Source organism: Gadus macrocephalus, chromosome 12 (assembly GCF_031168955.1).
Source record: "Gadus macrocephalus chromosome 12, ASM3116895v1".
NCBI classification, from domain to species: Eukaryota; Metazoa; Chordata; class Actinopteri; order Gadiformes; family Gadidae; genus Gadus; species Gadus macrocephalus.
The window spans coordinates 25,069,112-25,091,353 of NC_082393.1; the positions used below are offsets into that span (position 1 = coordinate 25,069,112).

General features: G+C 51.8%; 1 protein-coding gene across 2 annotated transcripts in view; it reads right to left on the minus strand.

Moving 5' to 3' along the window:
- The window catches only part of dot1l (DOT1-like histone H3K79 methyltransferase), a 31,871-nt gene that overhangs the window by 8,702 nt on the left and 927 nt on the right, over nucleotides 1-22,242 (minus strand). For both annotated transcript variants that reach the window (XM_060067384.1, XM_060067385.1), the window contains exons 2-25: nucleotides 16,368-16,411; nucleotides 16,162-16,236; nucleotides 15,615-15,678; nucleotides 15,158-15,383; nucleotides 14,688-14,782; nucleotides 14,328-14,390; nucleotides 14,088-14,143; nucleotides 13,892-13,971; nucleotides 13,510-13,578; nucleotides 13,303-13,409; nucleotides 12,191-12,232; nucleotides 11,952-12,047; nucleotides 10,503-10,767; nucleotides 10,112-10,225; nucleotides 9,612-9,703; nucleotides 8,560-8,661; nucleotides 7,727-7,864; nucleotides 6,940-7,065; nucleotides 5,241-5,635; nucleotides 3,823-3,925; nucleotides 3,253-3,405; nucleotides 2,905-2,947; nucleotides 1,672-2,306; nucleotides 811-1,013 (exon numbers count right to left, since the gene is read on the minus strand). In XM_060067384.1, coding sequence (XP_059923367.1) covers nucleotides 811-1,013; nucleotides 1,672-2,306; nucleotides 2,905-2,947; nucleotides 3,253-3,405; nucleotides 3,823-3,925; nucleotides 5,241-5,635; nucleotides 6,940-7,065; nucleotides 7,727-7,864; nucleotides 8,560-8,661; nucleotides 9,612-9,703; nucleotides 10,112-10,225; nucleotides 10,503-10,767; nucleotides 11,952-12,047; nucleotides 12,191-12,232; nucleotides 13,303-13,409; nucleotides 13,510-13,578; nucleotides 13,892-13,971; nucleotides 14,088-14,143; nucleotides 14,328-14,390; nucleotides 14,688-14,782; nucleotides 15,158-15,383; nucleotides 15,615-15,678; nucleotides 16,162-16,236; nucleotides 16,368-16,411 — 3,386 coding nt within the window. The remainder of the gene's footprint in view (nucleotides 1-810; nucleotides 1,014-1,671; nucleotides 2,307-2,904; nucleotides 2,948-3,252; nucleotides 3,406-3,822; nucleotides 3,926-5,240; nucleotides 5,636-6,939; nucleotides 7,066-7,726; nucleotides 7,865-8,559; nucleotides 8,662-9,611; nucleotides 9,704-10,111; nucleotides 10,226-10,502; nucleotides 10,768-11,951; nucleotides 12,048-12,190; nucleotides 12,233-13,302; nucleotides 13,410-13,509; nucleotides 13,579-13,891; nucleotides 13,972-14,087; nucleotides 14,144-14,327; nucleotides 14,391-14,687; nucleotides 14,783-15,157; nucleotides 15,384-15,614; nucleotides 15,679-16,161; nucleotides 16,237-16,367; nucleotides 16,412-22,242) is intronic.

Consider the following 22,242-nt stretch of genomic DNA (forward strand, 5'->3'; position numbering starts at 1 on the left):
ATGAGTGGGTTTATAACGATACAAAGCTTAATGGAAATGGGTGAAGTTTCCCTTTAATGAAACACACTACAGCACTCACCGGGCAGATCCCATAGCTGGTGCTGGTGCTGGTGTGTGTGTGTGTGTGTGTGTGTGTGTGTGTGTGTGTGTGTGTGTGTGTGTGTGTGTGTGTGTGTGTGTGTGTGTGTGTGTGTGTGTGTGTGTGTGTGTGTCTTGTCAAGGCCACAGGGCTGCTTTTGTTGTTGCTGCTTGGTGTAATCTGTCTCAGGGAGTTGGTGGGCTAAGCAACAACACATGGTGAGATGGGGCACACCTGAGCAGGCTTGGCTTGGGAGCCTATAAAGCAGCCTTGAGCAGGCTTGGCTTGGGAGCCTATAAAGCAGCCTTGAGCAGGCTTGGCTTGGGAGCCTATAAAGCAGCCTTGAGCAGGCTTGGCTTGGGAGCCTATAAAGCAGCCTTGAGCAGGCTTGGCTTGGGAGCCTATAAAGCAGCCTTGAGCAGGCTTGGCTTGGGAGCCTATAAAGCAGCCTTGAGCAGGCTTGGCTTGGGAGCCTATAAAGCAGCCTTGAGCAGGCTTGGCTTGGGAGCCTATAAAGCAGCCTTGAGCAGGCTTGGGAGCCTATAAAGCAGCCTTGAGCAGGCTTGGCTTGGGAGCCTATAAAGCAGCCTTGAGCAGGCTTGGCTTGGGAGCCTATAAAGCAGCCTTGAGCAGGCTTGGTATCACACCCTTCAGCCCGGTTGTAGCTCCTTCTGGTCCCACCGGGCGGGGCCCTGTGGGGGGGGGGGGGGGGGTCAAGGCCTGCTGCGTACCGTGAGCTGGAGGTGTCGGCGGGGTAGCCCGAGTCGCCGTCGTCGTCCGAGCTGAGGGCCGAGGAGTACGCGCCCGTCCCGTTGGGCTCCAGGGGCCGCTCCCGCTTCAGGACGGGCGGCTGCTCCCGGTCGCCGCCGGCCGGGCTGCCCTGCTCCGGGGACGAGATGGCCGAGATCTCCAGGGGCTGGTTGATGTTGTTCACCTGTCCACACACACACACACACACACACACACACACACACACACACACACACACACACACACACACACACACACACACACACACACACACCCTCTTATCAGGCTCTGCTGGGAGACGATCTTTCGAGGTTTGCAAGTAGGGGGCAAGCGCAAACAACGATGTGACCGTGTGTGCGTACGGGACTGTGTGGGTTTCTGTGAATCTCTGTGTGTATGAGTCAGTGTGTGCATGTCTGAGTGGGGTTGGGTGTGTGTGTGTGTGTGTACGTGTGTCTCTGTGTGCGAGTGCATGTTTCTCTGAGTGAGTGTGTCTGTTTCTCTGTGTGTGTGTGTGTGTGTGTTTCTGTCTGCATGTGCGTTTCTGTGTGTGTTTCTGTCTGCATGTGCGTTTCTGTGTGCGTGTGTGTGTGTCTCTGTCTGCATGGGTGTGTCTGTGTGTCTCTGTGTGTGTGTGTGTGTGCGTCTCTGTGTGTGTGTGTGCGTCTCTGTGTGCGTGTGTCTGCGTCTGTGTGCGTCTCTGTGTGCGTGTGTCTGCGTCTGTGTGCGTGTGTCTGCGTCTGTGTGTGTGTCTGCGTCTGTGTCTGGTCTGTGTGTGCGTCTGCGTCTGCGTGTGTGTGTGTGTCTGCGCGTGTGCGCGTGGAGGGCTCCCCGTGACCCACCATGGTGTTGATGTTGAGCGGGGAGCCCGACGGGTGACTGCCGGCCCCCAGCCCGTGGAACGACCTCCTCTTGGGGGAGACGCTGGCGGCCGAGGCGGCCCCCGTGGAGCTGCGCTTCCTCCGCCCGCGCTTCCGCCCCTCCTGGGCCCCCGTCCCGTGCAGCGGGGGGGTGGGGGGGTGTGCGTGCTGCTGCTGCTGCTGAACCCCGGGCGACTGATGATGGGAGTGGTGCTGATGGTGATGGTGGTTGTTTCCGTGGCTACCGTGATGACCCTGCTTGCCGGCGTTGTTGTTGCCGTTGTTGCCGTGGTGATGGTGGTGGTGGTGCCGCGCCGCCGCCGCCGCCCCCCCCAGGGACGACGAGGAAGAGGAGGACGAGGACGAGGAGGACGAGGACGAGAAGAAGATGCGGCGGCGGGACTCGCCGTCCTGCGGCTCGGCGTCCGACTCCGCCCCCGGTGGGAGGTCCTCGGGGGGGATCCGGGGGGGCCCGTCGGCGTAGTGGAGCACCCCCCCGCCGGCAGCGGGCGGGCCCGCCGGGCAGGCGTTGGCGTGGGGGTGAGGGGAGGGAGAGGCGCCGTCGTGGTCGTCAGAGTGACAGCCGCCGTTCATCAGCCCTGAGCCAGAACAGAAGCCTGTGGGCAAGAGGTCAAGGGGTCACGGGGTCAGACCAGGTGGAGTCACGCTCACAGCGCGGTGCCGTGGCCAGCCAGGCCGCTGAGGGAGGGTGTGGATGTGAGTGTGTGGATGTGAGTGTGGATGTGAGGGAGTGTGTGGGTGAGGGAGTTAGGGAGTGTGTGGATGTGAGTGGGTTAGGAAGTGTGAATGTGAGCATGTGGATGTGAGTGGGGGAGTGTGTGGATGTGAGACAGAGTGGGGGAGTGTGGATGTGAGGGAGAGTGAGGGAGTGTGTGGGTGAGGGAGTTAGGGAGTGTGTGGATGTGAGTGAGTTAGGAAGTGTGGATGTGAGCATGTGGATGTGAGTGAGGGAGTGTGTGGATGTGAGACAGAGTAGGGGAGTGTGGATGTGAGTGAGAGTGTGGCTTTGAGGAAGTATGTAGCTGGAGGGGGAGTGTGGATGTGAGGGAGAATTAGGGACTGTGTTGATGTGAGGCAGTGTGTGGATGTGAGGGAGTGTGTTGCAGTGAGGGAGTGTGTCTGAGGGAGTGTGTGTCTTTGAGGGAGTGCGTCGACGTGTAAGGCGTCGTGAGTGAGCTGTGAGGAGAGTCTTACCGTTGGTCTGTCCCGTCTGAGACACAGGACTGGGAGTATTCCTCTGGAGAGATAAAAACAAGACGCTGGCCTTTTACACAGGAGCTCTGCCTTAGCTGTACTGTTTAGGGAGAGCTGTCTAACATGTCACCACTGTCTAGGGAGACCCTCTGTCATGTCAAGTTTCCTTCGGTGCACCGCTATTGGACACAGACACTCCAAACACAACACCTAACTACTGCAAAACACCTAACTACACCTAACTACTACTACTACCATCGTTCTGCAACCAAGCCCATTACCACAGAGTGTGCGGGAGCCAGCGTGTGAGGGAGTCAGTGTGTGCGTGACGTGTCCGCGTGTACCCACCAGTCTCTCTGCTCGGCTGGGCAGCACCACACTGGCCAGCGGGATGCTGACTGGCAGCTTACTGGGATGGACGGTGCTCAGGGGGATACTGATGGGCAGGCTCTTTATGGGGGGGTCCCCGCCCAGCCCAGACGGACTCTTCTCCTTCCCACCCTAGACACACACCCAGGGAGTGAGGGGTAAGGGGGGGGGGAGAGAGGAGAGGGAGGGACATGGGCCGACAGGGAGAGGAGAGAGAGGGAGAGACAGGGAGTGAGGGGGGAGAGGAGAGAGAGGGACAGACCGGGAGTGAGGGGGGAGAGGAGAGAGAGGGACAGACAGGGAGTGAGGTGGGAGAGGAGAGAGAGGGACAGACAGGGGGGTAGGGTTTGGGGGGGGGGGAGGAGAGGGGGACATGGACAGACAGGGAGTCAGCGGGGGAGAGGAGAGAGGACAGGGACAGACAGGGTCCCGGAGTAAATCTCTCTGAATAATGACAGAAGTCACCGGGAGGCGGAAAGACGCCGGCGTGGCCTGTCGGCAAGTCGAGAGAGATCCACAAGATAGCGTGCGAAGAAGGCGTGTCCTCACCCTGTCGGAGGCCTTGGGCGTGCCGTTGTGGCCGTCGGAGGAGCTGGGAGAGGGACAGTTGAGCTTTGCCCCCAGGGGTGACATCACACCACACAGTTCCCCCCTGACACACACACACACACAAACAGCAGGGCAAACCGGTTAACCCCCAGCAAGCGCCCCCATTATCTGCGGCTCCAAAGACGCCGTCGACCTTATTTTACTAGACTACAAATCATCAACAAGAAATACGTGTTATGTGGGACAGCAGAGAAGAAAAAGAAAAATGACTGCTTACATTCTTTGTTGGGAATGTGTGTTCGCAGAAAAGATTAAGGTTTGGCCACCTCAATGTGCAAAGTTAAGGGAAGGGAATGTTTACGACGACCCATGAACACATTCTTCGCCAAACAGGATAACGTGCCGCGACAAGCTTTTTTAAACTGACCACAATTCCCCAAGAACATTCTCAAGCAGTCGCAGCTCGGCTATCAATAACCGTAGTTCCGCGGGTCCAACACTTTATATATTGGTGATTTACGGTAGACGGTGGTTTAACAGACTGTGTGCTTGTGTATTAAACCCCACTGCTGCCCCTCAGAGCCAGTGGGCTGAGCTGCTCTAGAGGTGTTCTAACCCAGGGTCCAGGTTCATATCAGGGGGAGATAAGGGCTTTGGCCTCAAAAGATGAGAGGCCTGATAAGATTTGGGACAGGCGTCCATTTTTTTAACAGATTCTTTTAGGATAGAAATGCAACCATGGTTTATTTTGTCCATATTCTGCATTATTCTTTGGGGGTTGTTTTTGTTAACAAGGTTGGTACCCTCATAGGTTTATGGGTCATTAATGCGGTGGTATTTATTCGACTAATTGGTATTATATTGTTGCCGTAGAATACTTTGAGTTTATCTTCCGTTATGAATATATTACCGTGATTGTAAGCACTATGTGCTACATCTTAGATAAAAGTAATGATGATAAAAGTAACGATACGTTTCCCAGAAACTGTTGTCAGCGATTTGAAATGGTAGGGCTCCATAAAATACAAGAAAACAAAACAAGTAATAATATTTCGAAAAAAAAGTCATCACATGCAAATTTAAGTTATTTCAAACTTGGACTTTTTTTAATTTTATAATATAGAACAAAGTCGTAAAATACATCGTTTCACATTCTTCACAATACAATCACTTCTATTTAAACCCTGAACTTTTGGATTGACTTTCTCCTGATCACCAATCAACGGACCACAACGGTCTTAACCCCGCCCCCAGCCCCGCCCCCAGCCCCGCCCCTAATCAATCAGTGCAATGCAGGAAGAGCACAGACAGCGGGCTCTTAGCTCCGCCCCTAGCTCCGCCCCTAGCCCCGCCCCCAGCCCCATCACTCAGTGAGGAGCAGGACTAGCGGAGACAGCGTGGTTGGGTCGCCAACCAACCTGTGAGTGGCCAGCGCCATGCCGCGCAGCTGCAGCGACGTGTCCTGGTTGAGGTGGCGCCGCAGGGCGATCTTGGCCGGGGAGAAGCGGGTGTAGTCGGGCAGGGCGTGGCAGACCCCCAGGTGGCGCGCGGCCCGCCCGTTGGGGGCGGCCTCGTGCTCCATGGCGATGGCGGGCAGGTAGCGCGTGAGCAGGTCCCCCTTGGCGCCGTTGACCTCGGCGCCCAGGCCGTTGTGGGCGGGGCCCGAGGACAGCAGCATCTTGGAGGGGTCCGCGTCCAGGCCCTGCCGCGGGTCCAGCCCCTTCCTGTAGGGGGAGCCGTCGCACGGCCCGTACGACTTCAGCTGGAGGAGCTCCTGCTGCCGTTGGCTCTTCTCCAGCTCCACGATGCTGATCTGTGAACAGCAGGGGGCGCCGTTACGCAAGGTAGTGAACACCATGGGGAGCAGTTACACACGGCGAACACCAGGGGGCGCCGTTACACCAGGAGGACACCAGGGGGTCGCGGTACACAAGGAGAACACCAGGGGGCGCCGTTACACCAGGAGGACACCAGGGGGTCGCGGTACACAAGGAGAACACCAGGGGGCGCCGTTACACCAGGAGGACACCAGGGGGTCGCAGTACACAAGGAGAACACCAGGGGGCGCCGTTACACCAGGTGAACACCAGGGGGCGCCGTTGCACTAGGAGAACACCAGCTGAACACCAGGGGGAGCCGTTACACAGGGCGACCACCAGGGGGCACCTCTACGAAAGGCTAACACCAGGGAGAGCCGTTTCACAAGGAGAAGGTGTTGAAATGAAACCCTTCTGTTGCCAATGAAATGATCCCAAGTCACCTCGCGGAACGACGCTTTTTATGACCCGGCTACGCGAGTCCATAAACATTTGTTGTACCTATTTAACCCTGTGTGAGGAGAGGAGGTTAGGTTGTAGTATAGATGGTGGAGATATGGATCACTGGAAGGTAATCTGGGTCCAGGGGTCTACTGTTATAACACCACTACGGGGAGTCGGCACCGAACCGGAAAAAAACGGGAGTGCGAGGGGCGGAGTCACACCTGGTTTCCCGCTCCGTTCTGGCGCTGCTCTACAGATTAGTTCATCAGCGCGATTGGATGACGGGTTCATTCAAATCCATCCATTTCTACGGTCTCCACTGTGTTCCTTAGAAACCCTCAGACACTTTTCTTTTGTGCTGCCTGAGTTTGTGTTGGCTGTTTACAGCCAACACAAAACTACGTGTTTACGGCCAATCACGCGCTTACAGAGCCCCGCCACCTGCAACGTGATTGGTCGAAACCCAAATCAGGCAGATTTGAGCTGAGACTTAAAAGCTCCCCCGTTATACCGCCAGGTGGGAGTGTGATAGGCCATTACAAGCCGTTTTGAAAATCTGCCTCTTCCTGTGTTTTGGTGACATCACAAGTGGGCATGTCCAACTAGACGTGCGTTCGATAGATCAGTCTACCAGCCTACCCAGTGGACTGTAGCAAACGTTGCTCATCTATCCAGCACACGTCTAGGTGGACACGCACACTTGTGATGTCAGAAGAGGCAGATTTTCAAAACGGCCTGTAACGGCTAATCACACCTGGTGGTATAATATGGGACCTTTAACCTTCAGTCTGCCTTCTGAGGCTGTGGGGGGGGGAGCCCCCTCTCTCCGGGGGTGTGAGGGCGCTGGTGTCCGTACCTGCAGCTCCAGGCAGTGCCTCTGCTTCTCCGAGATCTGCCTCCGCAGTGCCTGCTTCTCCTTCAGCAGGCTCTCCAGGCACAGAGATCCCCAGTCCAAACGCAGCTCCTCACAACGAGCCTTCAGCTGGAGACACACACACACACACACACACACACACACACACACACACACACACACACACACACACACACACACACACACACACACACACACACACACACACACACACACACACACACACACACACACACACACACACACACCCCTTTAATTTCACATAATGATAATGGTTCTTACTGTAACTCTAATACTTAAACAATAACAATTCAGAAAGAGGAAAAAATGCAATGAACTCAACCATTTAAAAAAATGAATAACGTATTTGCTGGTTGAATCCATTAGTGCTTGAAACAACAGGTTAAACCCTTCTTTTTATCTTTTACTGGTTTGAATGATTGTGTCGTTGTCTTTTATATACTGTATGTACTATTCGTGTATTGTCATATTTTAACCTGTGTGGCACTAAGACAGATTCCAATCAACTGTGTTGTCATGGCAATAAAGTTCTCCATCTATACCCTGAACATTCTTTGAGTATTGATCGACAAAAGGTTCTCCATCCATCTATCTATACCGTGAATATTCTTTAAGCATTGAACTACAAAACATCCCAACCCCGGTGTGTGTTCCCTAGGCCTGGGGGGGGGGGGGGGGGGGGCCTACAGTCCGCGGGGACGTGTCAGAGTTGGACCCTGATAACCGCAGGGGGGGGGGGGGGTCTCACCAGCAGCAGGCTGTGGTCCCGTAGCTCAGACATCTCCCTCTCCAGCTGCTTGGTCTGCTCCTTCAGCTGCCGGTTGTGGGCAGAGATCTCCTTCTGCGCCTGCAGGAGGTCCTCCACCGTCAGAGCCTTCACCCCCAGCTGGGCCCAGAGAGAGACAGACACAGAGGTTGGGTGTTATGGGTCAACGACACGGGGCAACGAGGATCTGGGCACAATACAACATCGGCCCCCTAATTTAACTTCACCGTTTTGACCGACTGCGTGTTGTGATGTTCGTGGTGTGCGTCGATGGACGTGTTGTGCGTTGATGGACGTGTTGTGTGTTGATGGACGTGTTGTGTGTTGATGGACGTGTTGTGTGTTGATGGACGTGTTGTGTGTTGATGTGAGTGTTGTGCGTTGATGTGCGTGTTGCTATGCTGTGTCTTCATCTTACTGACCGAGCCAAAATTGTTGGCAAAATAAGATGATGCAATCAAGAGGCAATTGTGATGAAACGCATGCAGGGACCCCCCCCCCTTAGATCGATTTAATAAAATGTATGTATTTAAATATATATATATATATATATATAAATATATATATATACACAGACAGATACACACAGAATACACAGCTGGCTATAATCCCTTGAAGGTAACAACCCGTAAGAAACCTTTTCAAAATCCCCCACGCCTAAACTGCCCCGGTCGGTCCGTTGCCACGGCAACACATCATCCGCCCGACAGACAGTACACGAGGAGTGCGACACCCACGGGCATCGCCACGGCGACCATAAAGCCGGCTTAACGTCAGCGGCTGGCTGTGAAAGGGGCTCCGGAACGCTGTCTCACCTCGTCCAGCTTGGTCTGGAACAGCCGTTTGATCTTCTCCCGGTGGGACTCGCACACGGAGTGGAGGTTCTCCGCCTGTCCTGAGAGCTCACGCTGCTTCAGCTGCAGGGAGGGGGGGGCAGGGGGAGGCAGTGTTGGCATTCAAGGATTCAAGGAGTTGAATGGTCATTAAAATTACAATTAAGGGCATTCAGCAGACGCTTTTATCCAAAGCGACTTACATCGGTTGATACACACATTGACACACCGACGGCAGTCAACCACGCAAGGCGACAGCCAGCTCGTCAGGAGCAGTTAGGGTTAAGTGTCTTGCTCAGGGACACATCAACACTCGGCTAGGAGGAGCCGAGTCCTAGCCGTCTTGTAACCTTTTGGTTACAAGACGACCGCTCTACCGCCTGAGCTAAGCCGACACGTCAACACACAACGAAATGCAGTTTGGCACTCTCTAGCAGCAGTTAGTGTTTCAATGTCTAAATAACACAAAACAGGAAAAGACACAATAAGACAATGACAAATAAGACAATGACACACAAATTCACACGGTGAAGAGATGGAGGAGAACCGGGTGTTAGAGGAGGAGCCCGATGGGCAGACAGACAAACAGACAGATCATAGATTTGATCTTCTTAATTTTATTGTATGATTTTTTTTTTTATCTTACAGTTATGTTTCTTAGCTCCGTTATAAGATTCAGAAAAGGGAAATGAGACAGCATCTCATGCTTTATTTCAGTTGGTCTACATTTCCTTCTGCATTCCAACTCACACTATGTATTTTTCTGCTAAAAGGAAAAGCACTTTTTAATAATTGCACTACTGGTTAGTAAACTGTAAACTGCATTTCGTTGTACTGGTTGTCTTTACTTGTGCAATGACATGTTGAATCTAATCTAATCCAACTATTGGTTTAACAAGGACTCTATACCGTGCATAATGCTAACAGAACTAAACAGATATGGGCTCCAATGTGGCCGCCTCACGGGCTGATTATGAATCAGCCCGTGAGGCGGCCGAGGTCAGGCCAGAGGCGGTGGGACCCGAACCCTTCACCTTCTCCTGCTCCAGCAGCTGCTGCAGGTTGGACCGGTACTGCGGCGTCTTCATGTAGCCCATGAACTGCAGGTACTGGACCTTGATGTTGTCTGAGGAGACGGAGACAAACGCATCAGGAGGAGGAGGAGGAGGAGGAGGAGGAGGAGGAGGACGGTACAGACCAGTCCCCCACCGGGAGACGGCGTTATGATGCAGTGGGACGGGCAGAGATCAAAGCGGCAGTCGACTTTCAAAACTTCAATGAAGAAGAAAATACAATAGGCTTCAAATCTAAAGGGTAAACATTGACGATTTAAAAAGGGCTGCAACCCAAAAAGACAATCCAACAGACAAACATGAGAACCCATTCTAATATCACGTCACTGAGACAAGCTTCTGTTGACTGTTTGGGTTCGCAGTAGACGTCTAAACATAGTAAAGCGGTGTGGTGTCCGGGTGTTGGTGGGGTATTGGTTGGGGGGGGGGGGGGGGGGGGGGGGTAGAGAGTGAGCGCTAACCCAGTAGATGCTGCAGGCCTGGAGGAGTGGGGCTCATTAGCAGCTGGCTAGAGGCGTAGTGCTGCACCTTGGGAGGTAGCTGGTAGTAGGGAGTCTGAGGAGACCGGTACGCATCTGGAGACACAACAACGCACACACACACACAAACACACACACAAAACACATGTTCAAATAAAGGCAGCAACATCACACCCGCTGCAATGAGCCCAACACCTGTGTGTGGAGATGTGAAGTCAGGGTGTAGAACAGGTGGGCGACGCCAGTAAGGAGACGACCATGGGAAAGTAATTACATTGGAAAGCAAGGCCGAGTGTTTGGCCGTGTGCGTGTGTGTGTGTGTGTGTGTGTGTCTGTGCGTGTGCGTTTGTGTGTGTGTGTGTGTGGTGCCGACCCTGAGGGGGTGCCGCGGAGAGGGTCTTGGCGTGCAGCAGGTCCAGTGCGCTCTGGCCCTTTTTGTTGTTCTTGCGCTCCACCGCCGCCGCCGCCGCCACCACCACCACCGCCGCCGCCGCCGCCGCCTTCTTGGGCCGCCCGCGCTTCTTGTTGTTCAGCTTGCGGCCCTTGGAGAGCAGCCGGGCCCGCCGCGGCTTGGGCGACGCCTTCTGCGCCACAGGGCTAGGCTCCTCCTCCTCACCGCAGGAATCCTGCTGTAGCACCTAGTCGAACACGTGTGTGTGTGTGTGTGTGTGAGCGTTTGTGTGGTTGCGTGAGTGTGCGTGGGTTTTGTTTGTTGGTGAGTGTTTGTGCGCGAGTAGGGATGTTGGCGTTTGTTTGTGCGTGGGAGTGTTTGAGTGTGAGCGCGCGTGTGTGTGTGTGTGATGCGGATGCGAGTGCGTGCGTGTGAGTGTTTGCATGTTAGTGTGTGTGAGCGTGAGTGTGTAAGTGTGTGTGAGCATGAGTGTGAGTGTGTGTGCGTATGTGTGCATGCAAAACAAGTTGGCAGTCAGCATACAGGTAAGGTGAGGCAGGGCGATGCACCGACCGGTTCAGGGTTGGGGGAACTCGCACCATCTGGTTGGAGTTAAAGTCGCAATGTCTAAGATCAGGGACACTCCCGGCTTGCGGAATTCACAAAAATGGTTTTGCACTGGCTGGGGCGAACCAGTATAGCTCGGCTGGCCGGGTGACGTCAGCGGGAAGGGATTAGGGACTGTCAATAGTATGAGTCTTACAAGTACAAGCTGGCCAGCATTTTCGATTTTTCCGAATAGATCAATTATAGGGTGCGACTTGATTGAAAATCACTATGGATCAGCGTTTACTACCGGGTCATTGAAAAAAAAAAAAATAAAAAAGGTAGAAGCTAGTTGAAGTGGTAAAAATTGCGTCTTCAAGGCGCCAGGGAAACGGCGCACAGCCTGCCTTGAGCCTCGTCTCGAGTAGCCGCGTGTGAGCTGGCGTGAAACAGTCGCGGCGTAATCACGTCCCTCGCGCGCGGCTCTCATGCCGTTTACGATGTGCTGCCGCCTACCCTTTTTGCGGCTCCGGCGAGCGAGCAGGGTTCATAAACTGCCGTCCGAAGCAACCGTACGGCAGGAGAGCCGCTCTGACGGCCGAGCCGCGCGTGGGCCTTCAGTGCCGCGGTTAATCGCGGTGAGCGTAAGCTACACGGCCTTCAAGGGAAACCCCGCTCTAGAACTGTACTTCAGCGATAACGCAATAGAGGACGCATTACATATCGGCTTATGTTTTGCTAATTTTAAAACAAATTATTTTAATCGGACAGCACACACGATTTCGGCCCCAACAAAGGCATATTGTTGTGGATGTTTGTCCGTGTTCTTGGGCGCGGGGGGGGGGGGGGGGGGGGTTCTACCGGGGGATGCTGCTCTGTCCGTACCTTGGTCGGCTCTTTGGGCTTGGTGGGTGTAGTGCTGTTGCTCTTGCTGTCCTTGGTGTCCTTCTGCTGCCGCCGCCGCACAATCTCCTGCTCCTCCTGAAACACACGCGGAGCGATGCCGTCAAAGGCCGGTCCCCGGGGTCCTGAACACCCTCTGAAGGGAGAACTCTCCCCCCCCCCCAAGGGAGTTCTGGTGACATGTTGTGCTTCAGTGCATGAATAGAAGCAATGGGACTTACCCTGAGTTTAGGATTTTTCAGGCTAGAAAAATAGTTTTCAAGCTGTGAAACACAAAGACAACAATGTTTTAGACGACTGCGGTGGTTTGGCGTACAGTCAAAGAGGCAGCAGTTAGTTCCACTGGGCAGTTGGTGGTCTCGCGTTGAAATACATCTTCCACAGCAACACCGCTACATTAACAGGCCTGATGACCAACTAAAAGCCTGTAATTTGCCTGATGCCGCTAAATAATTCATCAGGGCTGCAAAGTGGAGGAGACAAAGGGCGTGCTGGGAAAAATTGCCTTTTCGACAGGAGACATTTACAACAAGGAAACGTTTGATTTTCCTTGTAAATGTCAGGCTACCCCACAGACGCAATTAACTCTTCCAGAATCAACCCCATTACTATTCAAAAAGTCATTTGTTCCACAAATAATGAATAAACCGACAGCGCGTGACTGATGCATGATCAGCCTACAACTAGTTGCTTAAAGCATCAATCAAAAAATGAGAACTAACAGACGACCACCACGTCGTGCTTCATCTCCGTCCATCATGCTCGGCATGACACGGGCCGGGAAGCAGCGGATGCATTTAAGCATTTAGCAGGCTGCCAACCCCATGGAGATTGCAGGCAGCGCACCATGGAGACAGATGGAGCTTCCGAGGCACCGACCGAGTGACGCGGCCGAAAGCAAACGGCACTCGTCTCGGTGGTTCTGTTCTGCTAACGAAAAGGCGTCCCTGGCCAAGTCGCCTACTCTGCCTGCGCCCGCTTTCAGTTCGTCCCAACGCTGTCCTTCCTGATTCCTCGCTACAGGCCCAATGTGTGGGTTTGAATCAGATGCGACTGTTGTATCGGGAGAACAGCTGCTGCAGAAACAGACTAGTTCTGGCTACTTAGGGTGGCCAAATGGCTGCCTGGAGATGTTTCAGCTGATTGCTCCCGAGTGCACTCCAAAACTAAGCCTTTTAGAAAGCTGTGGTCAACAGTGTCTAGAGGAACGCATTCTGTGTGCACAATGGGTAGTATTAAATATAAACCAGGTTACTCACTATGGTGTAGTCTATGGCCTGCAGGTGTTCTACTCACTATGGTGTAGTCTATGGTGTGCGGGTGTTCTACTCACTATGGTTCGGTCTATGGTGTGCAGGTAGTAGGAGACCGGTTTCCCTGTCCAGGACACCGATCCCCGGAGAGGAGACAGCTCGACGACCCGCATTATTGTGCCGATATCTGGAGGAGGAGAGGTAGTCCGTTGAAACGGGTCCAGTCTGGTCCGGGTATGACCGAGGGTTGTTCTTTAAATCATCATCATCAAGAGGGAGACACTTACCGCTCAAGTTTCGACTGTTTATTCTAAAATTTAGAGGTGCAAACGGTTTTGAGGATACAATTTTTCCACCTGAGAAGACAAATGAAAAAACACGTTGTGGAGATTTTACACACAGATATTTACAAAACTAAGCACATTGATTCAATTAATTCTATGAGGCCGTGAGGTTGATTGAGTGACAGGTCAAGCACCTGCTACCGACATGGGAGCTCTTCCGAAGTATCCGGTCAAACGATTGGCAGACATGAAAAGGTTATAGGGTCATGGAGTTCGGACTCTGCCACGTTTGATACCTCTTCCCTCCCATGAACTCAAGAAGAAGAGACAAGTGAATGGTTACAGCGGCTGGACCCAACCGAGACGGTGACGTCGTGGTACCGACCTTCCTTCATGTTGGCAAAACGCTCCTTCAGCTGGTGGTCGACCTCCGGACCGAAGGCAAAGTTATTCACGAATATAACACTGCAGGGAGAGAGAACCACGTCAGTGTACAGCTAACAAGTAGGAACTCGCTTGCGCGGATCATATGATACCAGTGTTTTCAGGCCGGTTGGTACGACGGTGTTTCGGTACTCTACCTGGTGTTGGCAATCCTTTCCTTCCATTCTTCAGAGAGAAAATCCCCCCTTTCAAGCTGAAAAACGATAAAAAGGACATTGAGCCTCACAAGCAACCCAAGAGGGTCTAAGGGATGGCCCGCACTGCAATACCCATGATGAAGAGATGCTACGGGGTTGGGGCCTGGGGTGATGTGAAACACTAATTATGAAGAGATATGACCGGGTTGGGGCCTGGGGTGATGTGAAGCAGCGACTCACCGTGTATTCGCCGTGCTTTTTCCCGTACCACTTCATCCACTTCTTGAACTCTTTATCCATGGACTAGAGGGAACAGACACCATCAATGACTCCATTCAGGCCAGCTGATCCTAATCCACACGCTCATTCACAGCTTTGCTCTCTACTGTTGAATCCTCTCATGTGTGCGTGCATGAGTGTGTGCGTGCGTGTGTGCGTGCGTGTGCAACAGTTAATCAATCTCAGACCCTTTTCAGTGGGAAAGGCATCCGTCCGATTGGTTTATCAGCCATCAGGTTATGGTTTGAACAGAGCTGACCGTGTCAGTGTCAGGTCTGTGTCCCTGGTCAATTTAGACTCACGCCGGACTGACGGCCTTACCTCTGCGTATGTGGCGGGGATGTCTGCCTTCTCCACCCCGAAGTAGTGCTTACAGTTGGTTGCTGCCGCCACTTGCAGCACCACCTGGCCGACACCTGGGGACGCCGGCAGCGGAAGACAGGTTTACAGGCGGCTCTCTCGGGACACACAACACGGTGAGCACAAAAGGCGTCCGACCCAGTCGCCCACTCGCTTTTACACCAGTGACGGTCGTCGGCGGTCGCCTGGCAGCCAGGTTTATTCGATGTCATCAAGTACACGCTAAGGACAAATAAACTGACGCGGGAGGGTCGGTTTTATACGGCCAAGGAGCTCGTTTATGACTTAAGCTGATCAGAGTCTAAGTTCCACCACAGCCCGTGCATTGGCTACCCTGCTGGACAGGGGACAATTAGTACAGTCACAACCCTGTGGCCCGTTCGGTACGTCCAAACCCCGCAGAGGATAGGGTTAGGGTGGAGTGCACTGACCGCTGCCGAGGTCCACGAAGGTGTCGTCCTCCATCATCTCCATCTCGCCGATGATCTGCGCCACCAGGTCGAAGGAGGTCTCGCCGTACACCTCGGGCGAGAAGGGCTCGTAGTTGTTGAGCTTCTCGGGGTCCGTGACCGAGTGGTTGTACACCTGCTGCAGGATGTGCCTCAGCAGCCCGTTGGACGGCCTCTTGTTCAGCTTCATGTTGGCCGTCCCCTTCCACTGTGGGGCAGAGCGCCGACCGGTGAGGCAGAGTGCTTATGATACACGGCCAGGTCGAAGGATTCAGGTCCAACAACAAGAACACGTCAACAGATGTTTGCGTTTACAGTCCGAAACTGTAGATTTCACGCCATTAATAATCAAAGAAGAATTAATAGGCCAACTTGATGACAAAAAGAGGGTTCAGAAGCCGGCATGAGTAGAGACATAAACTGTGTGCTGTGGACCTACCAGTTGGTGAATGCCGTCGATGGCTCTGTTGTACTTATCGCAAAGTCTCTGCATGCTTTCAAAGCTATGGGACAACAAAGACAAGATCAGGAGACAGTTTACGATGTATGCGTACAAAGAAGACCCCTTTTAAATGGTTGGATCAAAACAAAAGCAACACACTCATATCATTATATTTACAACAAAAGGGAAGCGAATATTCTACTGGCGTTACTGTGGCGAGGTTGCTCACGATACCCGCAAACTTTCTTGCTAGAGCGTGAAATCTCTCGCGCGAGAGCGACATCAGGTAAACTAGGTAGAACAGCACGAAATCCATGTGAACCAGGTCATGTCTATGGATTCATGCCACGCCTTTTCATTTGGTGTGACTGCAGCATTATAGGACTATCATAAACAGACAATAAGGACGTTGAAAACTGGCATTGCTTGAAGTATAGGAGGTACTAGAGAACAAACCACAATAATAAAAAGAAAGTTAAGAGTGACAACGAACACGTCAAGGTTGGTCAGCCACTTATGATCGTCTGTGCTTTGATGTGCTCACCACTTTGTGTCGTAGTCGATGAGTACATAGTTTTCCATCGCCAGTTTGAGGTCTGGAATCTCCTCACACACCCATCTAGGAATGAGGCCAAAACACAACATGGACGTCAGATTAGAGATCGGGACCGCGTTACTGCAGTATGGCCGTTCATGTAACCAGGGGTTACAATAGTCCGAGTGGCTCGGATGTGACGGGGGACTACGTACCGGATGGTCTCGATGATTTCATGGGCGGCGTCATGGTGTTTATCCTAGAGAGACCGAGAGAGAAAGACAGAGAGAGAGAGAGAGCGTTACAAAAGTAGCAGGTTTTCTCGTGTTCTCTAGTTTAACGAGACACGTAGGAAGATCATGTCAAGGGAGGAACGTAAATGCAATGTGAAGGATAGAAATAATAATGAAGAAGAAGCCAGCATCTAAAGAGGGACTGGAGCCAGGCAGTATCAGAGTGAATGAGGGTAGAAAAAAATAATCAAAGGTTGGCTAACAGCATGAGGTCGAGAGAGGGGACTCGTTAGTGAGAGTACAACGAGGGGTAAGTGAGGAAGTCTGACAGAATCAATGTGGACCACAATCAAGTTCAAAGTGGACAACCGTGATGGGGATCATTGATTATTTGACTCGATTTGAGATAAGAGCTGCCCCTAATTGTCATTCATTAACGTGGAAGTGCACACTGGAAAAGAAAAACATTGATTCCAGTTTCCAAAAAAAATGCTTTTATTCTCCAGAGTAAAAATATTCCAAAAAAAGCGGGATCTCAAACATTTTCATCTGTTGAGTCACTACGCTGGATGAGGTAGCACCAGGGCGATGAGCCAATGATCCGCTGATGAAAGCCCTTGTATTTGCAATGACATGAATGTTACAAACAGGGTGTCAGTGTCGACAGTTTGCATGAAAAGGGAGATTTCTCACCGAACGCCAAGGTGTCGCCGAGGAGAACACAACCAGATTGCTGCACTACACACAAAAGCCATTGTAATTCACAACCAAACAAACCAACCAGCCTAAATGTAAGACAGTGTGAACGTTGGCGTTGAGCAAGTTTAGATTCTGTTCTAGGTTTCGATCGGTTTACTTTAGGTGTCAGCCGTCATGACGGCTGACGCCTATCAAACTGAGCCAGCTGTTCTCCGAGGTAACCCTGGCATGAGGTCAGCCTCAGAGATTACTAATCCCAAATGCTGCAGCCACGGTGTCCTCTTCTTGTGCATGTCTTACAGCCTGTAGCATGGCTAGTGCAGATATGACCCCCCCCCTGCAGATAAGACTTCCTGGGCGGTTCAGCAAGCACTGAACTCCATGTATCTAGTTGTGCACTGCACAGTATTGACCTCTTCCATGCGGGTCTGATTGACCTACGATTTGCCATGTCTTTTGTCACCACGGTTCAACGTAAAGTATGTTTTGTGAAAATGGCTTGTTTCCATCCACATGTACTCCATAAAGTTGACCGTTCCGTTTGTTTTGGTTGCCTAGCAGCCGTATGGCTTTCCCACGCAGGCTACGGTTCATGTCGGTGCACGAGCTCATGCCGGTTCGTCATTCCTTAAAAACGACCTCGCTCCACTGCAACGCCCTCTCTACCTGCCCGTCCGATCAGTTTACACTCTCTCCCGACACCACCAGAGACCCCCAGAGACCCCCCGGCGTCGTGTCACCATCCAAGAAGCGTTAACGCCTGTCGCAATGACAGAGCCCGGGTCGTTACAAGCTGCATTGTCTCAGCGTTGACAAAAAGCACACACAAGGCGCCCCCCTTTCCCCCCTCCTCGCTCAGAACGACCTGCAGCAATGTACCTGGGGAGAGAGGATGCTGAGGCACTGCGTTCTAAAGGGGAAGACACACAAACACACCCTACACCTTTGGGTTTTATTTTTAGCGGCCTCCGTCTACAACAGCGGAGTTATATATAGTTTAGGTTTTTGAGCCGGAGCGTGCCGTGTCGCAACAGCTGCCTGGCGGTAATAGGACACCGGTCTCCGCCCAGAGCCAGTCTGAGGCGGTTGCCTGACTCGACCCACTGACCCACTTTTCACTCTCCCTGCTCCTGATAAACTGCCAGCAATGGCCTCTCGCTCCAGGAACGGCAGGCAATGGAAGAGGGAGAAGGAAAAGGAAAGTAGATGATTGGGCTGGGAGGGGTGAACAACAGGAGGACAGAGAGAAAGTGCAGATGTAGCGACGGTGAAGCGGGGCGGGCGACAGCAGAGGGAGGAGAGACGGGGGGGAGAAACCGGGGAGAGGAACAGAGAAGGAAGCGATTAGGAGAGGTCGGGGCGGGAGACATGGAAATCCTGCAGCAGCCCAGCAATTGTCATGTGGTCGGACACCCCGGCCGTAAGCCAACAGCTCGCCGCCGCGACAACCAGGCTTCCTGTGACATATTCCCCGCTACTGCTACAACAACTCAGGCCACACACACACACACACACACACACACACACACACACACACACACACACACACACACACACACACACACACACACACACACACACACACACACACACACACACACACACACACACACACACACACACACACGGGGGAAACCAAAGGGCAGAGAGGGAGAGAGCCTAAGAGGGAAGGAGAGCGAGCCCATCAGGGAGTACAGCAGCCACAGTGTTCTGCGGCCTGGCATGCTCCCCTTCAGCCAACGGCTCCCGGCCTACAAACCTGTTTTTCCCGCGCAATGCTGCAGGCAGGCCGCTACTACTACTACTACTACTGCACTAACTCCCGCCCCAGCGTCGCCATGTGCACACGAGCCACGGCACAGCCCCTACTGTCAAGTCAACACGAGACAAGCTGTCGAGCAGGCTCCGGCGGATCCGGAGATCTTTGGCTACAGAGGTTTCCGATGTAGCCCTGTTTACACTGAACAAGACACTCGCAGGGATCGGGTTGTAGCGGTTCATATGGTGCTCGGCGAGCCGCGATCACAATCACAACTTCCCGATGACATCACGAGATAGTCCATGTAAACATTCACATACACCACCTGCCTTGAGGGGAGGGTGGAGGGGATGTTGTTCTGTATCAACGCCGAGTGTGTGTATGCCTGCGTCGAGCGTGGCTGGGAGAAAAGGTTGCTGCTTTTCACACAAAGGACTGGAGTCACACAGCAACACCTGGACCGGGCTGTGGCTAAAAATAAACCCTGTCTGGAGACACAGAGGCAGCCTGAGCACGAGCCAGAGAGACCCAGAGCACGAGAGAGATCCAGGAGAGCGAACTGAAGGGGAGAGACAGAGCACGACGCTGAGGTGAGAGGAAGATAAACATCTAAAGAATGAGCCCTCTAAGAAGTGAATACCACTGGTATTACTAATACTACTATGCTCACTCTGGCGACAGACCCAATGACTAGCAGTCATTGGTTCCCCCCCCCCCCCCCCCTTAAGCCCTTATTGTATTTTGAACGTCATGAGACTTAAAAATAGCTATCTTTGATGCGTACTGGGTTAACCTAACAATCGTTAGTGCTTGGCACATGTTTCTATGAACATCCTTACTGTACCGACAGCAGACAGGGCTTCTCTTTCTTCTGACAAATTGTCTTATAGTAAGACGCTTTGGATAAGGGTTTGTTAAAGGGGTAGTTCGGAATTTTGGACATAGGCCTGATTCCCAAGTGAGCATTGGTATTCTATATCACTGGAGACAGTTTAACACATTTCATACAGTCCTTCTAGTTGCAGAGTTCGCTCGTGCTAGGCTAGCGCACGTCAACGGGCAATGCTAGCCTGCTATTAAAAACAGTCTTACCCACTCCACAGTACACCCGAGGTAAATAAATTATAACGACAGACTATAAATCTAAATGTCTGTTTATAGAATAATGTTAGAAATAAAACCAACCTTGCATTGCATTGCATTTTGAGGGAATTGCGGGGTCTCAGCAGCAGTGTTTATATTCCTGTACGTAGGCTACGGCAGCGGCGGACTGATACCTAGGTTACCTGCCGCTGTCATTGCTACAAACGCAGAGTAGCCTACAGTGAACGAAGGAATTCTATAAGCGTATTCAATTAACAAGATATGCCCACGTTTGGAGGAGTTAGCGATGCATCTGCTTTTGAAGACGATTATGAGGAATTTGTTGTATCCAACGAATCGTACATGTACGAGCCGGTGTTTTGATGTCCAAGCCAGCAGCAACAAGCCACAGTTGAGTCCTTTCTGGATCTCGCACTGGAAATTGGTGGAAACTTTGTGGTGCCCATCTGTACCGTTTATTTCTACAATTTCTAAAAGCACACTGAACCATCATGTTGCCTAGTCGTTCAATTGCGCTTCTGTCCCACGCTTCTCTGTTTACGTTCTTCTGTCGTGATTCGGTTACAAACCTAACCAGCGCATAGTAAAATTCTGCTTCTGCTGAGAAAGTAGTCCCTCGATGATTCATGCGATGCAAGGTTAGTTTTATTTCTAACATTATTCTATCAACACAGACATTTAAATCTATAGTCTGGCGTTATAATTGATTTACCTCGGGTGTACTGTGGAGTGGGTAAGACTGTTTTTAATAGCAGGCTAGCATTGCCCGTTGCCGTGCGCTAGCCTAGCACGAGCGAACTCTGCAACTAGAAGGACTGAATGAAATGTGTTGAAAACTGTCTCCAGTGATATAGAATACCAATGCACACTTGGGAATCAGGCCCTATGTCCAAAATTCCGAACTACCCCTTTAAGTGCCCTAAATGTTAATGTAAGGGTGCCTGTTTAGCTTCTGTTTGACTCGTGTCTATCTGATAATACAGTGCAAGGGGACCGAAAGAAATGAACAATTTAAAAAAAGTACAAATGTGTGTATATAATAACTATACTACACTGCTGCAGATATCTACTACACACTGTTCAAACCTGGTCTCAACCCTGCTCCTAATGATGTTGAGCTGGACCAAATGAATGCTCCCGCATCTCCGCTGTATCCGACGCGGGTTAACTACAGTAGTGTAAACTACAGTATTTACCGTGCTGTAAAGGATAGGGGTCCCAGACATGGCAGGTAAGCGTCACACATTCCACACCGGATCCAAGGAGTTCTATAAAACGAATCTGTTTAAGACCCACATGCCATCGCAATTACCCACACCCAGACAACGCTTAGTACAAACCGCACGAGACAAGGAGAGAGGGTGTCTCGTGGGGAAGCATTTAGACATATTTCAAATGCACAGTGCAGGGAGGGAGAAGTGCACGATTCAGTAACGAGGTGAGCAGAACATGTGAATAACGTTGCTTGGCAGCACGGTTGGGAGCCCGCTACAGCATCATGTGGGACAGGACAGAGTAGAGTTAGAGTGCACGCAGTGGGCGAGGAGATACCCAATCTGTTAGCTCTGTAGGAGTGGAGAATAATGGAATCTACACCAAGTGGAATCAGCTAGTGTGCGCTTTAACGGTGGGAGAGCACTGAAAACGGGCAGTGAATAATACAATTCATGACCGAAAGCCACAGACAACACAAAACACACACACACACTGGGCGGACGTTAAATATATGCAGCAATGCGATGTACTATAATGCAATGCGCTCTTCCTATATGGCCCCATTCCAATATCCCTATAAATGGTTGAACACATGGAGGACAGAGAGAGAGGATATAGAGTCTACTCTGGGCATGCTTTCCATTTGAAGACACGAGAGATGGACGTTACAGGCTGTGTTGCTGAACACCACAGATGCTTCAGATTCCTTGACGGTTGGTCCCGAGGAAATTTGTATCAGTTAAACCAATAAAGCCTATTTCTGACGTGTGTGTTGTGTGTGCTTGTGTCCCTGTAAGATGCTGAAGAGACTGTTTTGCTGACTTATAGGAAGCAAACATGACTAGGAGGAAATCAATAAGCCACGTTAAAAGCTATAGTGGGTGATTGCATCATACTGAATGCTCTTCAGAAGAGATGTAAAGAAGCCTTTTTCAGTTTCTCTTTCATTACCCCTTTAACATGTACACGCCCAATTGTATGCATTCATGTTACAGTGGCTCTCTCCAATTTCATTTGAATACGTTTCTTTACTGGTCACAGGGATAAAGTTGTCAATTGGAAAAACATGCAAAGTAACGT